We start from the raw sequence: 20,039 nt of genomic DNA, 5'->3' as shown, positions 1-20,039 counted from the left end.
TTTTTTTTTATTTATTTTTTTCAGCATTTTCCAACGGAAAATTCCATCGGAATATACCTCTTCCGACGGAAAATTCCGTCGGAATATACCTTTTCCGAAGGAAATTTCCGTCGGAAACCTCTCCAATTCCGACGGAATTTCAATTAAAGTAAAAAAAAGCGCCGACAGAAATAAATCCGTCGGAAACTATCCTTCCGACGGAAATTCCGTCGGAAAAGGTCGAATTTCCTACAAAAGTTTTTGCGACAAACTGATTCCGACGGAATTTCCGATGTTTTTCCGTCGGAATCAAGCTGTTTTCTTGTAGTGTTGGTTTGTCAAAAAATTAAGGCTACATAATTGTGCAATAGTTGTATTACATTTCTTGGAAATGTCAAAAACATGTTTATGCCAAAACAACCGAGTACTTAACATTTTCTTCAAAAAAAACCTGATACTTAACACTTACGTTTTAACAGTTTTCACCAAAAAATTACACATCATGCCTGGTAGCTTCAAGGATGCTGATTGTCAGCCTTTCTCTTCTTCCCCCTTCCTTTGCCTTGCTGTGAAGTGGTTGTTGCATTTTCTGACTTTTTTGCTGTTGCCTTTCTTGCCTTACAGGTTAAAGCATTGTGTCCTAGTTCTTTGCAAAGACTGCATTTGTTGTTCTTGTGCCTCTTTCCTCTCCTTGCTTCATGAGGGGCTCTTCTTCTCTACTTAGCTGGTCTGCCTGCACTTCTTTTGACAGTTGGTGGTGTAATTTCAGGCACATCAAGTGTTGGCCAGTGAGTTGGATCAGCCATGGGGTGGATGTGGTTTGCATAAGTCAGCTTATATGCAGCCCCCTTGAAGTATGGTGACACAAAATCCTTGGGTTCAAGTCTTTGGCTGTAAATGACCCTGAGACCATGCTTGCATGGTATCCCTGATCCTTGCCATTTCCCACACCCACAGGTCATATTCCCAAGTGTGGCAGGGAACTTGACATGGCCATCCCTGACTTTAAATTCTCCAACACTAGCTGTTGTCATATGACAGAACCTAGACTCATCACTCCTTGTCTCCAAAACCCCTTTAGCATACTCTGTTAGCTCATTAGGTTCCATATCAATTGCTTTATCAAACCTAGAACCTATCCTTTTCATGCACCAATTCCTTACAGCTGATTCAGTCCCAAAAAAAAAAAAAAAACAGCAAGTAGACAAAACATATCACAATTAATATTAGAACATTGTGCTATAAAACTACCATTTGCATGCATGAAATCAAAAAATTAGGCACAACATTTTACCTTCTAGTAATGTCAGCACAGGCATATCTCTAATGGGCTTTGTGCATGCATTGAATGACTCAATAAAGTTTGTTGTGTTATGATCACAACAAACTGTTCTGTCAAACTTGTGCACACTCCATTACTCTTCCACATTTGTAAGATACTGAAACGCTGCATTATACTCCTTAATCTTAGACATTGCTTTTTCATACACATATACATTGTATGCATTTGTTACAATCCAAAAGAGCTTATGAAAATCTGTCCCACTCCATCTTGCAATCTTGCAATTTGAGTACAAATGCTGGCAGCATACTCTCCTAGTTGCTCTTGGGAATACCTCAAATAGAGCTGATTCAACATCCTTCAAAACAACATGGCAAAGTTAGATAATGGAGCTCAAGATTACCAACACAAATTTAAAAAAACAGGAGAAACTTACCCTCATCCTGTCACTTATAAAAGTCCAGTCATCCTTTTGAGATCCATTATGGCTAAATAAGCACCTTAGGTTTATGAAGAAATAAGTCCATCTATCTATGCTCTCTGTGTCAATAAGACCATAGGCTATTACAAAAATTTCATTATTCCCATCAATTGAAACTGCAGTGAGCATAATCCCTTTGTAATAGCCACTTAGATGTGCACCATCTATTCCTATGATAAGTCTGCAACCACCCAAGAATCCTTTGACCTGAGCTGTAAAAGATATGAAACAAGCCTTGAATTTGAAACTCTAATCCCCACTGTCAGTCCATGTAATAAGAGCATATGACCTAGGATTTGTGGCCTTAATCATCTCTGCATACTTTGGTAGGAGTGCATAAGACTGTGCAAAACCACCATGTACTTTCTCCCTGGCTAAAGTCTTCACTTTGTAGAACAATCTCAGCTTGACATGGATCTTGTACCTTTCCATGCACACTCTTTGCAATGATTCAATTGGAATCTCTAGGTTTGTCTCCAAGTCTTGTATCAAATGTCTGCAAAGCCATGCTGAAGAGACCATAGGATTCTCTACCAGCCTCCCATAAGTTGTATGTTCTCCTTCTAGCTTCTTTATAGCCTAGCTGACTTTATCAATAAGGACTGCTGCATGAATCCTCCAATTGCAATCACTGATCAAACACCTTGCTGTTTATCTTTGATTGTCAGCATAGTCAGCTGAAACAGAGAACCCTTCTTGTATGCAGTAATCTCTGAATACCTCAAGAAATTGTGCTTTGGTTTCAAAAATTAACCATGGTTCAAGTTCAGTGGACCCAAATGGTAAGTGAGACCATACTTTGCCATTTATGTACAGCTTGTCTAAAACATGGGACCCATCTAAGTAATCTTCAAAGGTATTCTCAGGGATATTATCAGCTAGATCTTCTTCTTCCACAATGTAGTCATCCTCAATGTTCAAGTCCATATCCAAATCATCCTCAACATCAGAAACTTCATAATCATCATCTTCACTATCATCACAAGGCCATGCATCAGACTCACCATCACTTTCCTCAACAGGCATAGGTTTTTTGCTCCTAGTGTTCACTTGCCTCCCTGCTCCTTTTCCCAACCACAACACCATACTTATTTGATGTGTTTCTAGGCACCCTCCACTCTTTGGGTTTAATTCTAGTTTGTTCTTTAGTCTGGGTTGGTTGCCTTGGTGTAGTTGATGTTGGTTGTGGTGGTGGTGGTGGAGGTGGTGTAGGCTACCTGGCTTGGGTTGGTGCTCTCTGCATATGTGGGTTGTTTGGGGAAGCATGGTGTGTTGGTGTTGGTGGTGGAGAAGGATGCTCTTGGGAAACATTTGGTGGTGGAGGTGTGGGTTGTCTTGGTTGAGTGGACTGTGTAGGTTGGGTTTTTTTCTTCTTTGGAGTTAGTTTTTTTCTTCTTGGAGTTTTCTTTGGTGGTGATGGTGTCTTACATTTTTCATGGGTTGAGATGTTTCTTTTTGTGAGGGTTGAGGTTGAGATTCCCCTGGAAATACCTTTTCAGCTGTTGGGGTGTTAAATACCCTAACATAGTCAACCCCATCATCATCTGCATTCACAACAGGGACCTCTATAGCCACAATAAATAGCTGTTGGGCCTTAAGCTCCTCCTCGGCTTCTAGCGCCTCTGCATTTCTCCTATTTTCTTCCTCCCTTAGCCTAATTTTTTCAACCCTGTTCTTCAAAGTTTTTGCCCAACTAGCTTCTGCAGACTGAAACACAAGATATGGTGTTTCTGTCTCTTCTATGAACACTTCTATATCATCCTTCCCTTCATTCCACTCCCACATTTTCAACATTGCCCCATCATCAACTAACTCTAACTTACGATTAGTTCTAGGTTTACTCACAAACAAGGTGAAATATTTAGGGAGGAAAATATTCTGCTTAACCGAATCCTCAAACATATACTCAAATAACTCCATCAAATTGGTCTTATCAGTGTCATCCACCCTAACATCAAAAGAACCACTTGTAGAATGAACTAACAGCCCACAGTGCACTCATCCTAAGAATGAATGATAAACAACAACATTTAACAACAGCATATTGCATCACAATCCAAACAACAATTCGCATACAATACATCAAACTTAACCTAAATAATTCAAATTCGAATTTAATATCATACCAACCAAACTAACATATATGATCATTGTCGAATAAACCCTAACCCTAACTCAATTTCGCAAAAAACAACAAAATCAGAGCTTGAATTGCAAATCAGTAAGGATAGTAATACCTTACATATGCTTAATCCAGCCTAAGTGCGAACTTGGTGCGAAATTCAGTCACGAACACCTTTCTCTCTCTCAAACCTCGTCAAGCTGCTTCTTTGTTCAATCGTAAGCCCAATTTGCTTTCCTAGTTGCAATCTACCTTACACCTTCGAAAGTTTGAAGCTTTTTGATTGATTTTTAGGGTTAAAGTGTAATGGAGAAAAATAGAGAGTAGCTTTAATGGAAAAGGGAAATGGGGGTCAATTTTTTCGAAGTGGAAATGTGATGTGTGGGAGAGTCAACCCTATCAATGGCGTCAGTTGGATGTATAAGGGCATAATAGTAAATTACCCCAAACGGCATACTAACGGCAGTTACCAAAAAAGGCATTTTGTGTTAATATACAGTAACTGATCTGAGTAGTATTTGGTGTATTAGAAAGTTTTTGGTGGTATATGGTGAATTAAGCTTTAAATCAGTGGTATATGGTGGAAATTCCGTTATTATTTATTTATTTATTTATTTATTTATTATTATTATTATTATTATTGTTATTATTATTATTATTATTATATCTCAAAAACATACAAAGTCATACAACCTACAATAAATTAGTGGGAAGCCGAGATACATACAATCTGGGCCCTTACCCCTCTAGCTATAGCAAAGCCTACCCTAGTGAAGATATGAGCTGCAGCACGAGCCCCAATGTCTTGCGTCGTCGAGAACCTCTAAACCCGTTTCAGCAACACAACTTCTCTAATTCCCCAAGCGAAGAAAAGGAGAAGGGAATAAAACCATATCCAATCAGCCAACAACTAGCTCCATACTTCACCCGCTTTCGATGAGCCGAATCTACCACAACCCGTCTAGGAACAAAGTCAGATAGCCCTGTCTGTGTCAAAGGAGAAGACCCTGTTAAGTCCACACAAATATCGCGACCATGATTCCAGGAATAAAGTAACACATCAGCAGGTTTGAGGGGCCCATCATTCCCTCCAGACAACCCTATGTCAACCTCTTTTCTTGCTGAAATCCCAGATCTGTAGCAGATATCAACAAGGGTATCGCGGACAACATTATGTCGATGTTTAATACCCACAATACCAGCACACGACACCGCGTGATCACCGAAAATATCCCCAGTAAAAACCGAGAACAAGTAGAGCACGACGTCGAGATAGAGAACAATGAAACACCCATCCTGTAATTATTATTATTATTATTATTATTATTATTATTATTATTATTATTATTAATATTATTATAGAAAAATAACAAAAACCTACAAAATCAATCGATTTACAAGAAATTAGAGGGGAGCCGAGATACAATGTGGGCCCCGACCCCTCTAGTTATAGCGAATCCGATTTTGTTGAAGATGTGAGCAACTGCACGAGCACCAATATTTTGAGTCCTACCGAACACCTGAACCCGCTTCAGCAACGCAACAACATCCTTCTCTAATTCCCCCAATGAAGAAAAGGAGAAAGGAAGAAAACCATAGCCAATAGCCCTGCAACGCGCCCCATACTTGTCCCGCTTCCGCTGAGCCGCAGCCGACACAACACGACCAGGAACGAAGTCAGATAACCCAGATTATGTCAAAGGAGAAGCCCCGGTCAAGTCCACACATACATCAAGGCCTATGTCCCAGGAATAAAGCAACACATCTACTGGTCGAAGAGTCTCGTTGTTCCCTCCAGTCAACCCAAAGTTAACCTCCTTTCTTGCAGAAATCTCATACCGAAAACAAATATCAACAAGGGTATCATGAACAACGTTGTGCCGATGTTTAATACCCAACATCCCAGCACAAGACACTGCATGATCCCCATAAATATCCCCATCAAAAACCCTTGAGGAAGCAAAACACGGTGTCGAAACGGAGAATAAAGGAACACCCAACCGGTAGCAAAGAAAAAGATTATTATTATTATTACTATTGCTATTACTATAACTATTACTATTATTATTAAACTTATCACCGTGTTAATTGTTTTACGTATTTATTATCGTTATGCTTATTAGCTTAATAAAATATGTCGTATTTTTTTTTATTGTTTTTATTATCATTAAAAAATTATCTAAATACTACACAAGAAAAAGTTTAGATGCAATTAACATCATATTAATTGGGGCATATAAGTAAACAAACATTTTAACGATATAATTATTCTCACTAGGGATGACAATTCAATCCGAGTTCGATTCGAATCTGAAGGAAAAAATCCGATCCGAATCCGTTTAAAATTAGTCCGACTTCTAATCCGTTAAAATAGATCCGAATCCGAATAGGAGGCAGATCGGACTTGGACCCTACGCAAAGTCCGACCGAGTTCGATCCGAGTTTGAGTCCGAGTGTATGAGCATATGCTTTATACTTGGGACAATTGATTGCTTGTTTTGTAGCAAAAATTTGTAATGTATCTTAGTTCATAATATAAATATGTTATGTTTATACTTTACTCGGTATGACAATACAAGCAATTATAGGTATATCACACATTACAATAAAAAATAAAATAAAAAATTCGGATCGTTTCGGAGGTCCGAATAAACGGACCGGATTCGGATCCGAAAATTACGAGTCAGATCGGACTCGGATTTGGATTTTTCGAATTCGGACTCGAATTCGGATCCTAGTCCAGGGTCCGTTTACTAAATGGATCGGATTCGAATTTAGCCACATCCGACTCGAATCCGATCCGTTGTCATTCCTAGTCCTTACATTAAGTAAACAAACAACAATATTTGTAAGGATATATAGGTAAACAAACAATTTAAGGATATATTAATAGGGGCATATAGATTTTATAATGTGTACTCTTCAATATATGAAATTTTGTATTATTTAATCATAAATGTGTTGATCGAAAACTATAAATAAAAAAAATAAAAAAATAACAACACGAAATAACATATCGAAATCAGGAGTACAATATTTAAGTATTAAATAACTAAATAGAGTTTACTTATATCATTTTGTAGTGCCAATGCAAATTTCTTTTAGTATCACTTTACAAATGCTTGAATGTCAAACTTTGATTCAAAACTCGTCACGCCAAATATTAAGCACTTAACGCCCATAGCTTGCAACTCTTTAGTTGCCTTCACATAAAAGAATTAGTTTAAAAATTAATATAAATATTAAAAAATTAGTATTCATAATTAAGTAATAATGCAAGGGTGATAATTTTACCCTTTGAAATTATAGTTCATTACTTTAATTGAAATACTGCAAACATTAAAAATTTTAATTTGGAAAATGCGGAATGAACCAGATTGCGATTATTTAAAAAAAATCTTGAATATAAAAGCGTTTTTTTTTTTTTTTAGAATGATAATTAAAATTAGGGATAACTACATATAATATAATTTATCTTGTCTTGTATATAATGATTCAAATTTAATTATCTTATTCATACAATCACCCAATTAGTACTTTATCAATATCCTAATTATGCCAAAATCTAATATCATCATATCACTAATAAATAAAGTTGGTCTCCAAGCCAGGCCACGAGACAGCGACACTTGACATTTCAGTTTTTTGCCTAGTATCGCGCCACATAGGCAACAAATAGGTATTATTATAACATTTATGCTGCTAAGTAAGCGATTTTTTGATAGATTTTTTTAAGATAAAAATGTTGTATAGAGTTTTATTATTGATATACTTCTAATATCTCATATATACAAAATTAATCATAACTTTAAATAAATATACTATAACCTGATTTTTATTTCCATCATAAACTTCTTTTAAAAAGCTCTTTAAAATAAGACCCATTTATAATATATTTAATTAAGTTTAAAAAAAAAAGAATTAGTAAAAATAAGTTTCAATTAGTAAAAATAATTTTGGTTTGGCAAAAATAATTTCAGTTCAATAAAAATAATTTAAAGGAAAATTTCAATTTTGCTACCACCAAAAGGCAGGCACCTCAGTTTTGCTACCCCTCCAATTTTTTTTTTTTTATTTTACTACCACCTAAATCACAGTTGTTAAAAATTGCTACCACTTAACGGAATGGGTTAGGATTCTGTTAGTTTATTAAAAAAAAAAGTAAATTAAATTAAATTAAAAAAAAAAAAAAACAATAACCCAGATTTCCGGCAGCCCCTACCACCCGCCCCCCTACCCCATTCCAGCCACGATTTCCGGCCACCAACTCCCTTCCCTTCCCGATTCCGGCCATCCCCTACATTCCCCACCCCGTTTCCGGCCATCCCCTCCATTCCCCACCCCGTTTCCGACCATCCCCTCCATTCCCCACCCCGTTTCCGGCCACCCCATCCCTTTTCCTCCCCAATTTCGTCCACCCTCCCTCCCCCTAGCCCACCGCCGAAACCACCTCCCTACCTAGCCATCGCCAAAAGCCCACCCCTTCCTCAGTCCCAAAATCCCACCACCTCCCCTTCTCCAGCCCGAAACCTCACCCAAAAACCGCATCTCTAACCCATAAACACCAGCCCGAAACCAAATGGGTTTTAGGGTTTCGCTTGTGGTGGTTTAGGGGTGGTGTTTATGGGTTAGGGGTGCCGGTTTTTGGGTGGGGGAAGGAGAGGTGGGGTCGATTCAGGGTGGGGGAAGGGGAAGGGGGCCGATTCCGGTAGGGGGGATGGGGAGGGAGGGTGTTTTCCGGTTTCAGGTGGGGGTTAGAGCAGCGAGAAAGGGATAAGGGAGGGGGGGTGGGTTGCGTTGGTGGGAAAAGGGATTGGGGTGGGGTCACCGGCGCCGGCCAAAGCGTTGGGCGCCGGTCGCCGGCAGGGGGGAGGGTGGTGGGCTGCAAAGGTGGAGGAAAGGGAGGGGGGAGGGTGGCTGGGTTTTTCTTTTTTTTTAAAACATATTATTTTTTATTTATTTTTTTTGAATAAACTTAACGGATTCCGTTAAGTGGTAGCAATTTTTAACAACTGTGATTTAGGTGGTAGTAAAATAAAATAAAAAAAATTGGAGAGGTAGCAAAACTGAGGTGCATGCCTTTTGGTGGTAGCAAAATTGAAATTGTCCTAATTTAAATTCAATAACAATAATTTCAATTCAATAATAACATAAATATATGTTTACAAACAAAACTACAAAAAGAACAGTATTATATAATTATAAGCGATAGGGTATCGTATGTGTAAATATCATGCATTATCAAAAGGGGATTACATGACCGTATTAATGACCATTCAAGCCAAAAGTTTATTCTGAAATTTTATCATCCATCTGGGCATCGTCCGCGCACAAAACTAGTATATATATAAAGAGGAGTTTTTTCCCGAGATTTTAGAGTGCCACATAAGATTAATTTAAAAAAAAATTATTAGAGCACCACGTAGAACTAATATTTATAAACGCTACAATAGGATTATACCACGTAAGATTAGTTTTTGTTAAAGTGCTATGTAGGATTATAATAAAAATATCGCCACGTATAATTAATATTTTGAAACGCTACAATAGAATTGTGCCACATAAGATTAGTTTTTTTAAAGTGCTATGTAGGATTACAATAAAAAAAAAAAAAAAATTGTTAGAGCGACACATAAGATTATTATTTTAAAAAATTATCATGAATAATATTAAATGATTTATTTGGGTGATTAATGCAATCAACATTATGATAAATTTTTACAAAAATTACATAAAGGAGAGTTTTTTCAAGATATTTTAGAGCGTCACATAAAAAAAGTTATATTTAGCCAATGAAAAAAATAATTGCAATTTATTTAAGCGAATATCACAAGTTTATCAGATAAATATATATTTAGTAAAATATTTTTATTTTAAAAAATACAAACAAATCGTGTATCGCACGGGCTTCATCTAGTGTTATATTAATCTTAACTGATTTATTAATAGCCTTATATTAAAAGATATGTTGTTAACATCAACATATATAACACTAAGAAAGCCATTAATATAATACAAAAAAGGTTACCTGAATCCCATCCATTATCGGCATTTCCATATCCATGATAATAACATCAAAAGAATTGCCTTCAATGAAAGTGTTCACGGCCTATTGACCATTTTCCATGACCTTTATCGTCAAGATTTCTTGATCTGTTTTAAACACTTTCTTGTTAAGCAACATTTTTAAAATCTTCCTAATGACAGCTTTATCGTCTACAACTAAAGCAGTAAGCTTATTCGCATCATTCATGCTACTATCTCCAACTGTTTTAGACATGTCTGAAAAACACGCATAATCAAAATATTATTAACAACAACAACCAAATAAGTATAGGAGAAATATTAGAGGGTATAGCATATATAAGTATTATACATTTATCGCATGAAAATGACTAAATTTTAAAATATTTAAAAATTCACTTTCTAGTTTTAACACATGCATTGCTAGCTTGTATTAAATATTAATTATCTTAGGTTAATAATAATGACATTGACTAGAGATCAGCTCTTCTTAAGTTTTCATATTTTTTTTTAAAGGACACTAGCTAGCTATAAAGGGAAGGGAGAATTTTGAAGAAAAATATTTAAGATTACCTTTTTGCCGATGAATTGAATTGAAGCATATTTGGTCTTTTTTTATTGCTTTTATATTGAAATAAGTGTTAAGCACAAAACCAAGATGGCCTTGAGAAACAGAATCCGACGTGATACGATTTATTAAAATAAAAAGTATGTTGATTTGATTTTGTATTACACACCTACAATAATATACTCTGTAGTTGTTATCAGCCTTGTATCTATCAAGATTTATTGATTAGACTTCACAACCAAAATTAATTAACTATATGACAAATAACCTAACTCTTTTACATGGATTACATAGATACTTCATCTGATGTTTGAATTGTGTTAGATTGGCATGACATTTTGTACATAATCCAAAGTGGCTCAAGAAATCATTTATCTTTTCACGAGATTTTGCCTGAAAAGTTTAAGTTCTTAACATTGTAACAAAATAAAATCTACAATATATGATCAAACCGGTCTCATATAATATTGAGAAAGAAACTAGAATTATATGTATCCATTTTGTCAACTAGTCCTTATGTCTTTATTGTATTATTATGATTAATATTGATTTTTTATTGCTATTTTAATTTTGTACCTTTCATTCATCCCTGTACCTTCAGTCGTGATTAGTGACCATAAAGAATTAGTAATCTCATTGATTATGAATTGGTTATAAGGTGTAACCTTCATGGATCAAAATTTGTGGTTGTCTTGTCCCTTTCGTTAAATCCATTAACGATTTACAGGTTTTGTAAAACTTGTTGACAACTCCATCCTTACTTTATTCCTTATCCCTGTTGTATTAGTCAGATCCAACTTTCAAAGATTGTCAAGCATATTCACACATGTTAAAAAGATCCAACTTCAATCGACGCCTACAATACTCCATACATATTTAGATTAATTATTGAGTATTTAAGATTGACTATTGAGTATTCAATATAAACTTACTAAATATTTTTAATGGTAGCATGTGTGATCAATAATATTGATTTTCTTGTTTGCAAACACTATAAGAGAAAAAGAAATAGAAAGATGGTTTCACAAAAAAAAAAAAAAAAAAAAAAAAAAAGGAAATAGGAGGGTGAGCAGAAAGACTTATATTAAGAAAGCCTTTAAAGCAAAGTTCAGTGCATTTACAATAATAATAGTTCTAGTCCAAAACCAAATTTAAATGAAACTTGCATCAAGCTTGGATCATTATTACCCATAATTATTTATATGTTTGTTCTTTAGTCCACAAAATTTGAAATTTTTGGTCTACCTATTTATCAGATTGTATTGGACCGATCTACAAACCTTATGCTCGAGTACTATAGTATGTAAAATTGCATGCTTTTTATACTTTATACATACGATGACTATACGTGTATAATAAATTAATAATATACTAAATTTTGTACTTAGTCATATCATATCTCTTTCCTATTATGACAACATTTCGTTTTTTGCCTTAATTATGTCTCACTTCTTACATTCTTAGGTTTTCAATAACTATTAGTATAAAATCATGAATTTTAATAACTTGATTTGATTTTACTTATATTTTTCATTAAGAAAACAACAACAACAACAAAAAACAATTACAGCCTTAATACTAAAGATGTGCTCATCCTTCAACTATACGAACTACAATTTTATCTCCTATACTCAGATAACTATGATCCTCTCCTTCTATTCTGTTATGTCTAATGTTATATGCTCCTACAAACCCAACTTATTCATGTCCATCCATCCAAGTCATCGTTGGTCTTTGTCTTCCCATATATGTACTTTCCTTATTGATGTGCCTTCTTACCTCTGCAAAACTGCATGACATGCTCAAACCAATAAAAACGATTTTCCTTTAATTTATCCTCAATGCCAGCAACTCCATTTTTCCTCCCATTATTTTCATATTATTATTTAAGGTGTTCCTACACATCCATCACATCATATGATAATGCTGATGTGATAGGATAGAAATTTGTGTAAATTAGAGGTGATCAACTACGACCTGACCCAAAAAAGTGCGAGTTTGGACGAGCCTGAAAACACATTTTTAGTTTAAACCCAAATTAAAAAGTTCGAAATAACCGCTTTGGCTCGACAAGTCCGCCAGTTATTGCGGTTTGGGTATATGTTAAAGTCCGGTCCAAATTGAATTTTTATCAACTCTAGTGTTAATCCTTTTTCCTCGCCCTATAATACTCCAATTTGTGTTATCACATATATAACTTCCATGGTCTAAGGTTTATAACTCTATCCATAGTTTCATGGTGTTATACATTAGGTTTATACCTCAATTGTTTGACCAATCTTGAGCATCCCGACCCCTTTGTTCTTATAAACCGGTACCATAGTTCTCTCCCTCTAATCTTGTTTGTTCTCCAAATCTTGTTAAACAATTCTATTAGTCATTTAATACTAAACTTTCCTCTAAACCTCGATAGGGATACTAAAGTCAATAACTATCTATAATTTCATTCGTTTCAATGCCTTTTCTACTTTCATTATCTGAATATTCTACTTTCCATTGCCAAAACGCTCTTTTTTCTAGTTCCTAATCTTCAATATAGTGGTCTCTAATGACACACACTTGAAAACCATTGAACAATGTATGAGGCACTTCTATCTTTTAGTCAATGATGCCTCAACTCACAAGCTAAGCTAAGGTCAAAAGAGAAGAAGATGCACGCATGCATGGAGATGAAAGCTAGTGTTTTAAATTAATTTTTTGCCCATTTAAGGTAAATGACACTCTTTGGATATCAAAAACAAAAAAAGGGTTAGCACATGAGACATGATTGTAAAGGCGTGATTGGCTTTGAGCCGCCTCGTTTAATTGAACGACTACTTTCTTTGGTTGAATTTCTTGAGCAATATTGCAATCAATACATTATTGTACGGTAAAAATATAAAGTTGCTTTAACAAAAAAAGGGGAAAAAAAAAATTATACCAACTGTTATGAAATATTATTATGTTGTGTGGATATCCATTATCCTCCTTTATTTTATTTGGAATGTTCTAGATCTAGGGTTTATTGTTATCTAAGCAAGCCCTAGTTATATTGTATGTATATATATATCCCCACTCTATGGAATAATATAGACTGATCAATTCTCTCTCATATTTCTCCTTATTTTATAACACGTTATCAGCACCAAAGCTCTAATAGATATCAAGGCTCTAAGCGATCGATTAAGATTAAAGTTTAATCATAATCGAAAACGGTTGCTATTGAGATCTTGGTATACTATTAATAAGGAACATCCTACAAATTGATAAATCACGAATCAACCTTGCGATTAAAGACTGAAATACAACGGAATATTACTAGCGGTGCTATTTGAAAATTGATAGCGGTATCAAGAGCTCGTGCGATATTGATCCATGCAGCTATCGTGAGCCCGTTAGCAGGAAAGTTTCCTCACAATTTCTTTTATTTTATTAAGCTTTAAGTTTACATAATATAATTATTTTATGCCGCTTTTATATGTGTTACATTATTATGATGCATTGTTTTGTTAAGTGGGGTTGAATTATTGTTTAATTATAATTAAAGGTTAGCGTAACTCACTGACAGAGAATACTTCTGTGATAGTATTTTTTTTTTTTTTTTTTTTTTTTTTGTCTATGGCTAGTATGTAGTTGAATTGTTGATTTGCAGTTTCTTTGCTTCTTTTAATACTTGTTGTGTCCTTTGTTAAAATATATCATGATCATGAACTCTCTAATTTGTTCTAGTTGATTCAGATGCTATTTGCTTTATTTCGTAATAGTCTTTTTGTTAATCTTTACTATAATCTTGGACAATATTATTGAGCATGGAGCGTAATTTGTGACTATTACTATTAGCTTGACTCTAAAAGGAAAGTTTAGAATTATTATTAGTATTAAACCTTGTGAACTTTATCTTGAATTTAAAAAGTGTAAACTGCTGGAGGTGCATGTAGCATTAATTTGTTGTTGAAACTCTAGATGAAATTTGTTACTTCTTCGTAAGCAAAGGAAAAAGGTAAGATAATGCATAGGATATTTTGTATGTAATCCAATATAGTTCAAATCTCTAACCCGAGAATATTTAGAATGTTTTGTGTGTGAACATTTGTAATGTGGAATAGCAAATCTATTTTGTTTATATACTAATTGATTAGTGGACTTAATTGTGGTCTCATGAACAATAAACCTCCTCAACGTAGAATAAAATAGCTATATTCTTGATAATGTTTAATACACATATATATAGCTATATATTGTCAAATATTAACTTGTAAAATTTGAGATCTTGTACGCCTATTTTGTCATACCGTACCATATTTATAATTCCATCATACTTCCTAATTTATAATATTGTTTTATAAATCAGTGAATCATGTCAACCTTGCAAAACTCGAATTTGTTGCTCTTGATATTACTGGAAACAACTATCTGTCTTGGGTGTTAGATGCTGAAATACATTTAGATGCAAAGGGACTTGGTGATACTATTAAAGAAAACAATACTGCAACAAGCCAAGATAAGGCTAAAGCTATGATATTCCTTCGCCATCACCTCCATGAAGGCCTTAAGACTGAGTACTTGACTGTTAAAGACCCACAAGTCCTTTGGAGTAATATAAAGGAAAGGTATGACCACCAGAAAACTGTGATATTACCAAAGGTTCGTTATGACTGGTTACATTTTTAAGATTACAAGACTTTAAGTCTGTGAGTGAACACAACTCAGCCATGTTTAGAATTACATCACAATTGAAATTATGTGGAGAGAAAATCACAGATGTAGAAATGTTAGAAAAAACATACTCCACTTTTCATGCAAACAATGTTGTCATGCAGACACAATACCGTGAAAAGGGTTTTACAAAATATTCTGAATTGATATCTTGTCTCCTTGTGGCTGAGCAAAATAATGAACTATTAATGAAAAATCATGAATCACGCTCAACTAGCTCTACTCCATTCCCTGAAACGAATGCGACATCCCATGGAAAGAGCAAAAGGCTAGAGATCACGCCAGCAGTCGTGGTCGCGGCCGCAGACGTCGACATGATCGTGGTCGAGGTGGTCATATTAGAAACTCATACTCTCACCAGAAGTGGGAGAATAAAGATGGAAAATAAGAATGAGAAGGACAAATATGAAAATATATGCTACCGTTGTGAAGGAAAAGGCCATTGGTCTCGTGTGTGTCGTACACCAAAATATCTACTAGACCTTTATCAACAATCAATCAAACAGAAAGGAAAGAAAGTGGAAACAAATTTGGTGTACGAGGATGGCGAAGGTGATTTTGATTACGGTGATAAAACTCACCTGGAAGCAGCTGATTTCTTTCCTAATTCTGAAGAAAATAACTGAATAAATTATGATCCATTGGCGAATAACTCTATTAATTAGCTTGCATTTATTATAGAATTTTATCGTAGTATTATGATTTTATGCTTTATGGGTCATTTGTTTTTTGGATAATTTTATGTTTTTGGATATTTTTATGTTTTCGGATATTTCATTATTATTATTATCAGTCATTTATTAATTTAAGTAATTTGGTTTAGTGAATCTTATTTTAGTTCCTTTAATTCTATTAGAGTATTAATTTGAGAATTTTTAGTATAAAGGTTCATATAATTGGGCAAGAGGAACGAATATGAGTTTTATAAGAATCATTTTACTTTGTTTGATACATGCATTGATAAGAGAATTTATGGCTCAAAAGGTGCAAGAGATTTAAAGGTAGTTGGATTAATTTAATGCCCCACATGCAAGGATTAGGGGGAGATAGTATTTATATCATTATGTAATCCTTGCACATAAATAATAAAATATATTGATGGTCAGTTTGGTACATAAATTAACTTAAATGTTAATGTTTTATTCAATAAAAGTGGCCACATGTTAAGTAATATATTTCAAAATGATACTATCCTGAAGATGGATATGAATAGATTTCATTCCTAAAGCACGCCTAAAGTGTGGTAGCCATAGCCGAGCCCAATAGATTTCAAAGATAAGAATCTTCAAACAGGAAAAGAGCAATTATTGACAATAGCGAATTTGAGGAAGTAATACATTTTGATAGATCTTTATAATAGATTATATTTAGTAAAATGGATATGTACCATGATTATATATAGTACTCTAGAAGAGTATAGAATTATCCAACAAGCTTAGCATGTATCAAGATTATAGTCAAAGCTCCAGCAGAGTATAAAATTTTGGATCAAGTATTAGTTGATTGTCTTGCCAATTATATAAAGAAACACATTTTGGTGTTCTAATATCACATCATATTCATAGCCATGCATAAAGTAATTTTAACAAAATGATCACTAGTGTTGGAATACTGATCAAAGTTCAAATTTAGAGAAGTGACTGGATGTGATAATTAAATTAGGCCATCCGGGTTTAATAATTACCCGTTATGGAAACTTGAAGTTTCATTTGATAATGTGCTGACGCTCTCTCAATGTTGCATATATGAAATGAGTTAAATGGCAAGACATAACATTGAGATTGAGCTATCATTGAATAGTGATTTATAATAATTTGTATTGATGAAAATGTCAAGAGTAATGGGTGACCAGAAGTTCACCAGAATAACAAATATGTTATTGTCAACTATTAGGTGACCAGAATCTCACCAAATACTCTATTTAAATCTTTAAAGATCTCGAAGATCACTACCTAGTAGAATTCCAAGCAACTGATTTATGCTTGTATAATAATTCTTTTGATTGGGGCTATTATATATCAGCACATAAGAAATTGGAAAAGAAAGAAAAACGTACAACTGCACAACACATGTCTCCCCATTGACATTGATCTCCAGAAGAGAACATATTATAGAAAGTGTAACAATAAATACACATGCAGTGTAAAGTTAATGAAGAAATAGTTCTTCATTGAAATTGTTCTCTAGAAGGGATAAAACTTGTTTAATACAAATCTTCTGAGATAATTATTTTGATTTTGATCCTCCCGACGAAAAGAATTTTAATTTGTATACTAAGTTGGTATAGGATTAGACGCCCCTATAAATGAGATATTTTACCAACTTAGGGGGAGAAGAATTAGCAAAAGTTGGAAAAATCGGAAAATATAATTGATGATCTCTATAAAGGTAGTTTGAAAAGTTATATGCCAATTTTTGTCTATATATTATCAAGATATGTTGCACATTTATGATTTGATTTGTATTTAGTTATGACTCATGTTGCATAGCGTTGGAAGATACTTTTTGGTCATATTATGTGTATACATTGAGATAAAATCTTGCCAATTATACTTGAATCACTGCACCTGAAGTGTAGGTTGTATGATCGGTTCCAAAATAAAGATATGTCTAATAAATATGATATATGGCAAGATAGTGCAGTTAACTAATAGTGTAATAGTATATAAATACCATAGTGTATGAAATACCTTAAAGTGGTATAAATATCTGAATTATTACAATAGATGGCCTATGATGTAAGAAAGTTATGATGGTACCAATAAGAAATGTATTCAGATATCATAGTAAATATCGGTACACAAGGGAATCGATAAATAATATGCATATGTATAATAGAGTGGACTAATGAATAAGGGATCTGAAATATATATGTCCATTTTGATGTCGACATAAAATGATCAAAAGTTTATTATGGACCGGAAGTCCAATGAAATTTGGATTTTTAAATCCACACTGTACAGTGTCTTGCATCATTTTGAGTCTTATGTTCATGTGCATGTGTGATTCATAGGTTAATGAATTACTTATTGCATGTGTAGAAATTGTTAGATGTATTACTCATTGTACATTTTGCTCAATATCTTATCATGATTTCTATATCTCAAATTGAATGCATTAGTTTCTATATAATATTTGTGGTATATGTAAATGTTCATTATATATAGTAAGACATATTTACAGCTTTAATGGAAGGAAAGACATATTTATATTCCAATGGGCTTATAATTATGATGAATTTATATATGACGTTGATCTAATATTATTTTGAATCATGTAAGAAAAGTTCCCGAAGAACTTATATGCAACGTCTTTATAGCCCTACAAATTTTATATCTTGAATATTGCAATTATTATCAAACTCTTGAAAAGTCTATGTGACTACATCATTGACTTCTCAACCTGAAGTTTGAGCACATGAAAGTTAGTGAGATTTGCTTTTGTATTTGCAAGAGAGCTATCGTGTCAATTATGAAACGTCTAAGGAATATCAATGGAATACTTATGCGTGAGAATGTTTTCTTATGGTCCAGAAGAACCATGATTAGCGTATCTAATTACATGTGTAATATTATAATTCAGATGAGATTGAAGAACAACATTAATAATATCAAGTTTTGTCATCAAATTATTATTAATGAATGTTTGATCAAATAATGATCATCGATTTATATTATTCACGACCTCCAGAAGAATGCCTAATCGCATAAGTTTAACTTTTAAAATAACTTTATTCAAATAAAGGTTTGGAATGATATACAGATAAATCCATACATGGTGAAATGAAGACACTTTATATGTTCACGTGAAGACTTAAAGATGCAAATTCAAATTAGGAGGGTCGAAGAGCAAGGAATGATATTCTACTACATATGAGAAGACACCCCACCTCGCCATATTGGATTCATTGCAGTATTAGATAATTTCAAGTTATGTATTCACAGGGGGAGAAAATACGCGTTGCACTCTTTTTCCCTTGACCATGGTTTTGTCCCACATTGGGTTTTCCTGGTAAGGTTTTTAATGAGGCAGCATCTCGAGCGTATTACGAAGAATGTTGTACTCTTTTCCTTCATTAGGTTTTTATCCCACGGGGTTTTTTCTTAATAAGATTTTAACGAGACACACTCTTCGATAATGGACATCTAAGGGGGAGTGTTATGAAATATTATGTTGTGTGGATATCCATTATCCTCCTTTATTTTATTTGGAATGTTCTAAATCTAGGGTTTATTGTTATCTAAGCAAACCCTAGTTATATTGTATGTATATATATATCCCCACTCTATGGAATAATATAGACTGATCAATTCTCTCTCATATTTCTCCTTATTTTATAACACCAACAACATTGTTATAATATTGTTTACACTTTTATAGGTTTATGGTTTTATACCCACTTAATTTTCTACCTTTCTCTACCTTCTAAAATCTATTTTCCAATGGATGATAATCTACATTTTATGATACAATTTAGATATTAAAGCCTCTATTAATTATATAAATACTTTAAGTAAATTTCATTAATTTTTTAAGAACTCAGATTATATAATAAAAATCAATTAAGAAACGGTATGAGAGAATAAATGATGGATGTGAATAAGTCGATAAAGTAAGAGATAGTGGCGAAGTTCATGGAGAGGTTCACCATTGCAAGAAAAACTAAAAAAACAACCTATATTAGTGACCCAAGATAGCGAGAAGTGAGAATACAACTTAGGGGTCGCCTGGATTGAGGGGAATGGGGGAGGAAAAAATACAAGAGTAAAATATCTGGAAATAAAAATAGGTTTGGTATTGGGGAAACATGTAGACGGTAAATAATTTCCCTCAAAATGGGAGTAAATGTTACCAAAGCCCCCTCTAGAGTAACTTTTTCCTCCCCAAA

General features: G+C 33.9%; 2 protein-coding genes across 2 annotated transcripts; one reads left to right on the top strand and one right to left on the bottom strand.

The window, feature by feature from the left end:
* Positions 1-695: 695 nt before the first annotated feature.
* On the bottom strand, positions 696-1,298 carry LOC110689896. The gene is made up of 2 exons (XM_021866725.1): positions 1,274-1,298; positions 696-1,144 (listed from the first exon to the last, which is right to left on the bottom strand). Exons 1-2 carry the CDS (start codon positions 1,296-1,298, stop codon positions 696-698), a joined length of 474 nt encoding a protein of 157 aa, XP_021722417.1.
* Positions 1,299-14,053: 12,755 nt separating this feature from the next.
* Positions 14,054-15,777, top strand: LOC110689895. The gene is made up of 3 exons (XM_021866724.1): positions 14,054-14,060; positions 14,787-15,079; positions 15,256-15,777. Exons 1-3 carry the CDS (start codon positions 14,054-14,056, stop codon positions 15,775-15,777), a joined length of 822 nt encoding a protein of 273 aa, XP_021722416.1.
* The last annotated feature ends 4,262 nt before the right edge of the window (positions 15,778-20,039 follow it).

Source organism: Chenopodium quinoa, unplaced genomic scaffold (assembly GCF_001683475.1).
Source record: "Chenopodium quinoa cultivar QQ74 unplaced genomic scaffold, ASM168347v1, whole genome shotgun sequence".
Classification (NCBI taxonomy): Eukaryota; Viridiplantae; Streptophyta; class Magnoliopsida; order Caryophyllales; family Amaranthaceae; genus Chenopodium; species Chenopodium quinoa.
Note: the sequence above shows the minus strand (reverse complement) of the source record. Positions and strands in the feature narration are given on the sequence as shown.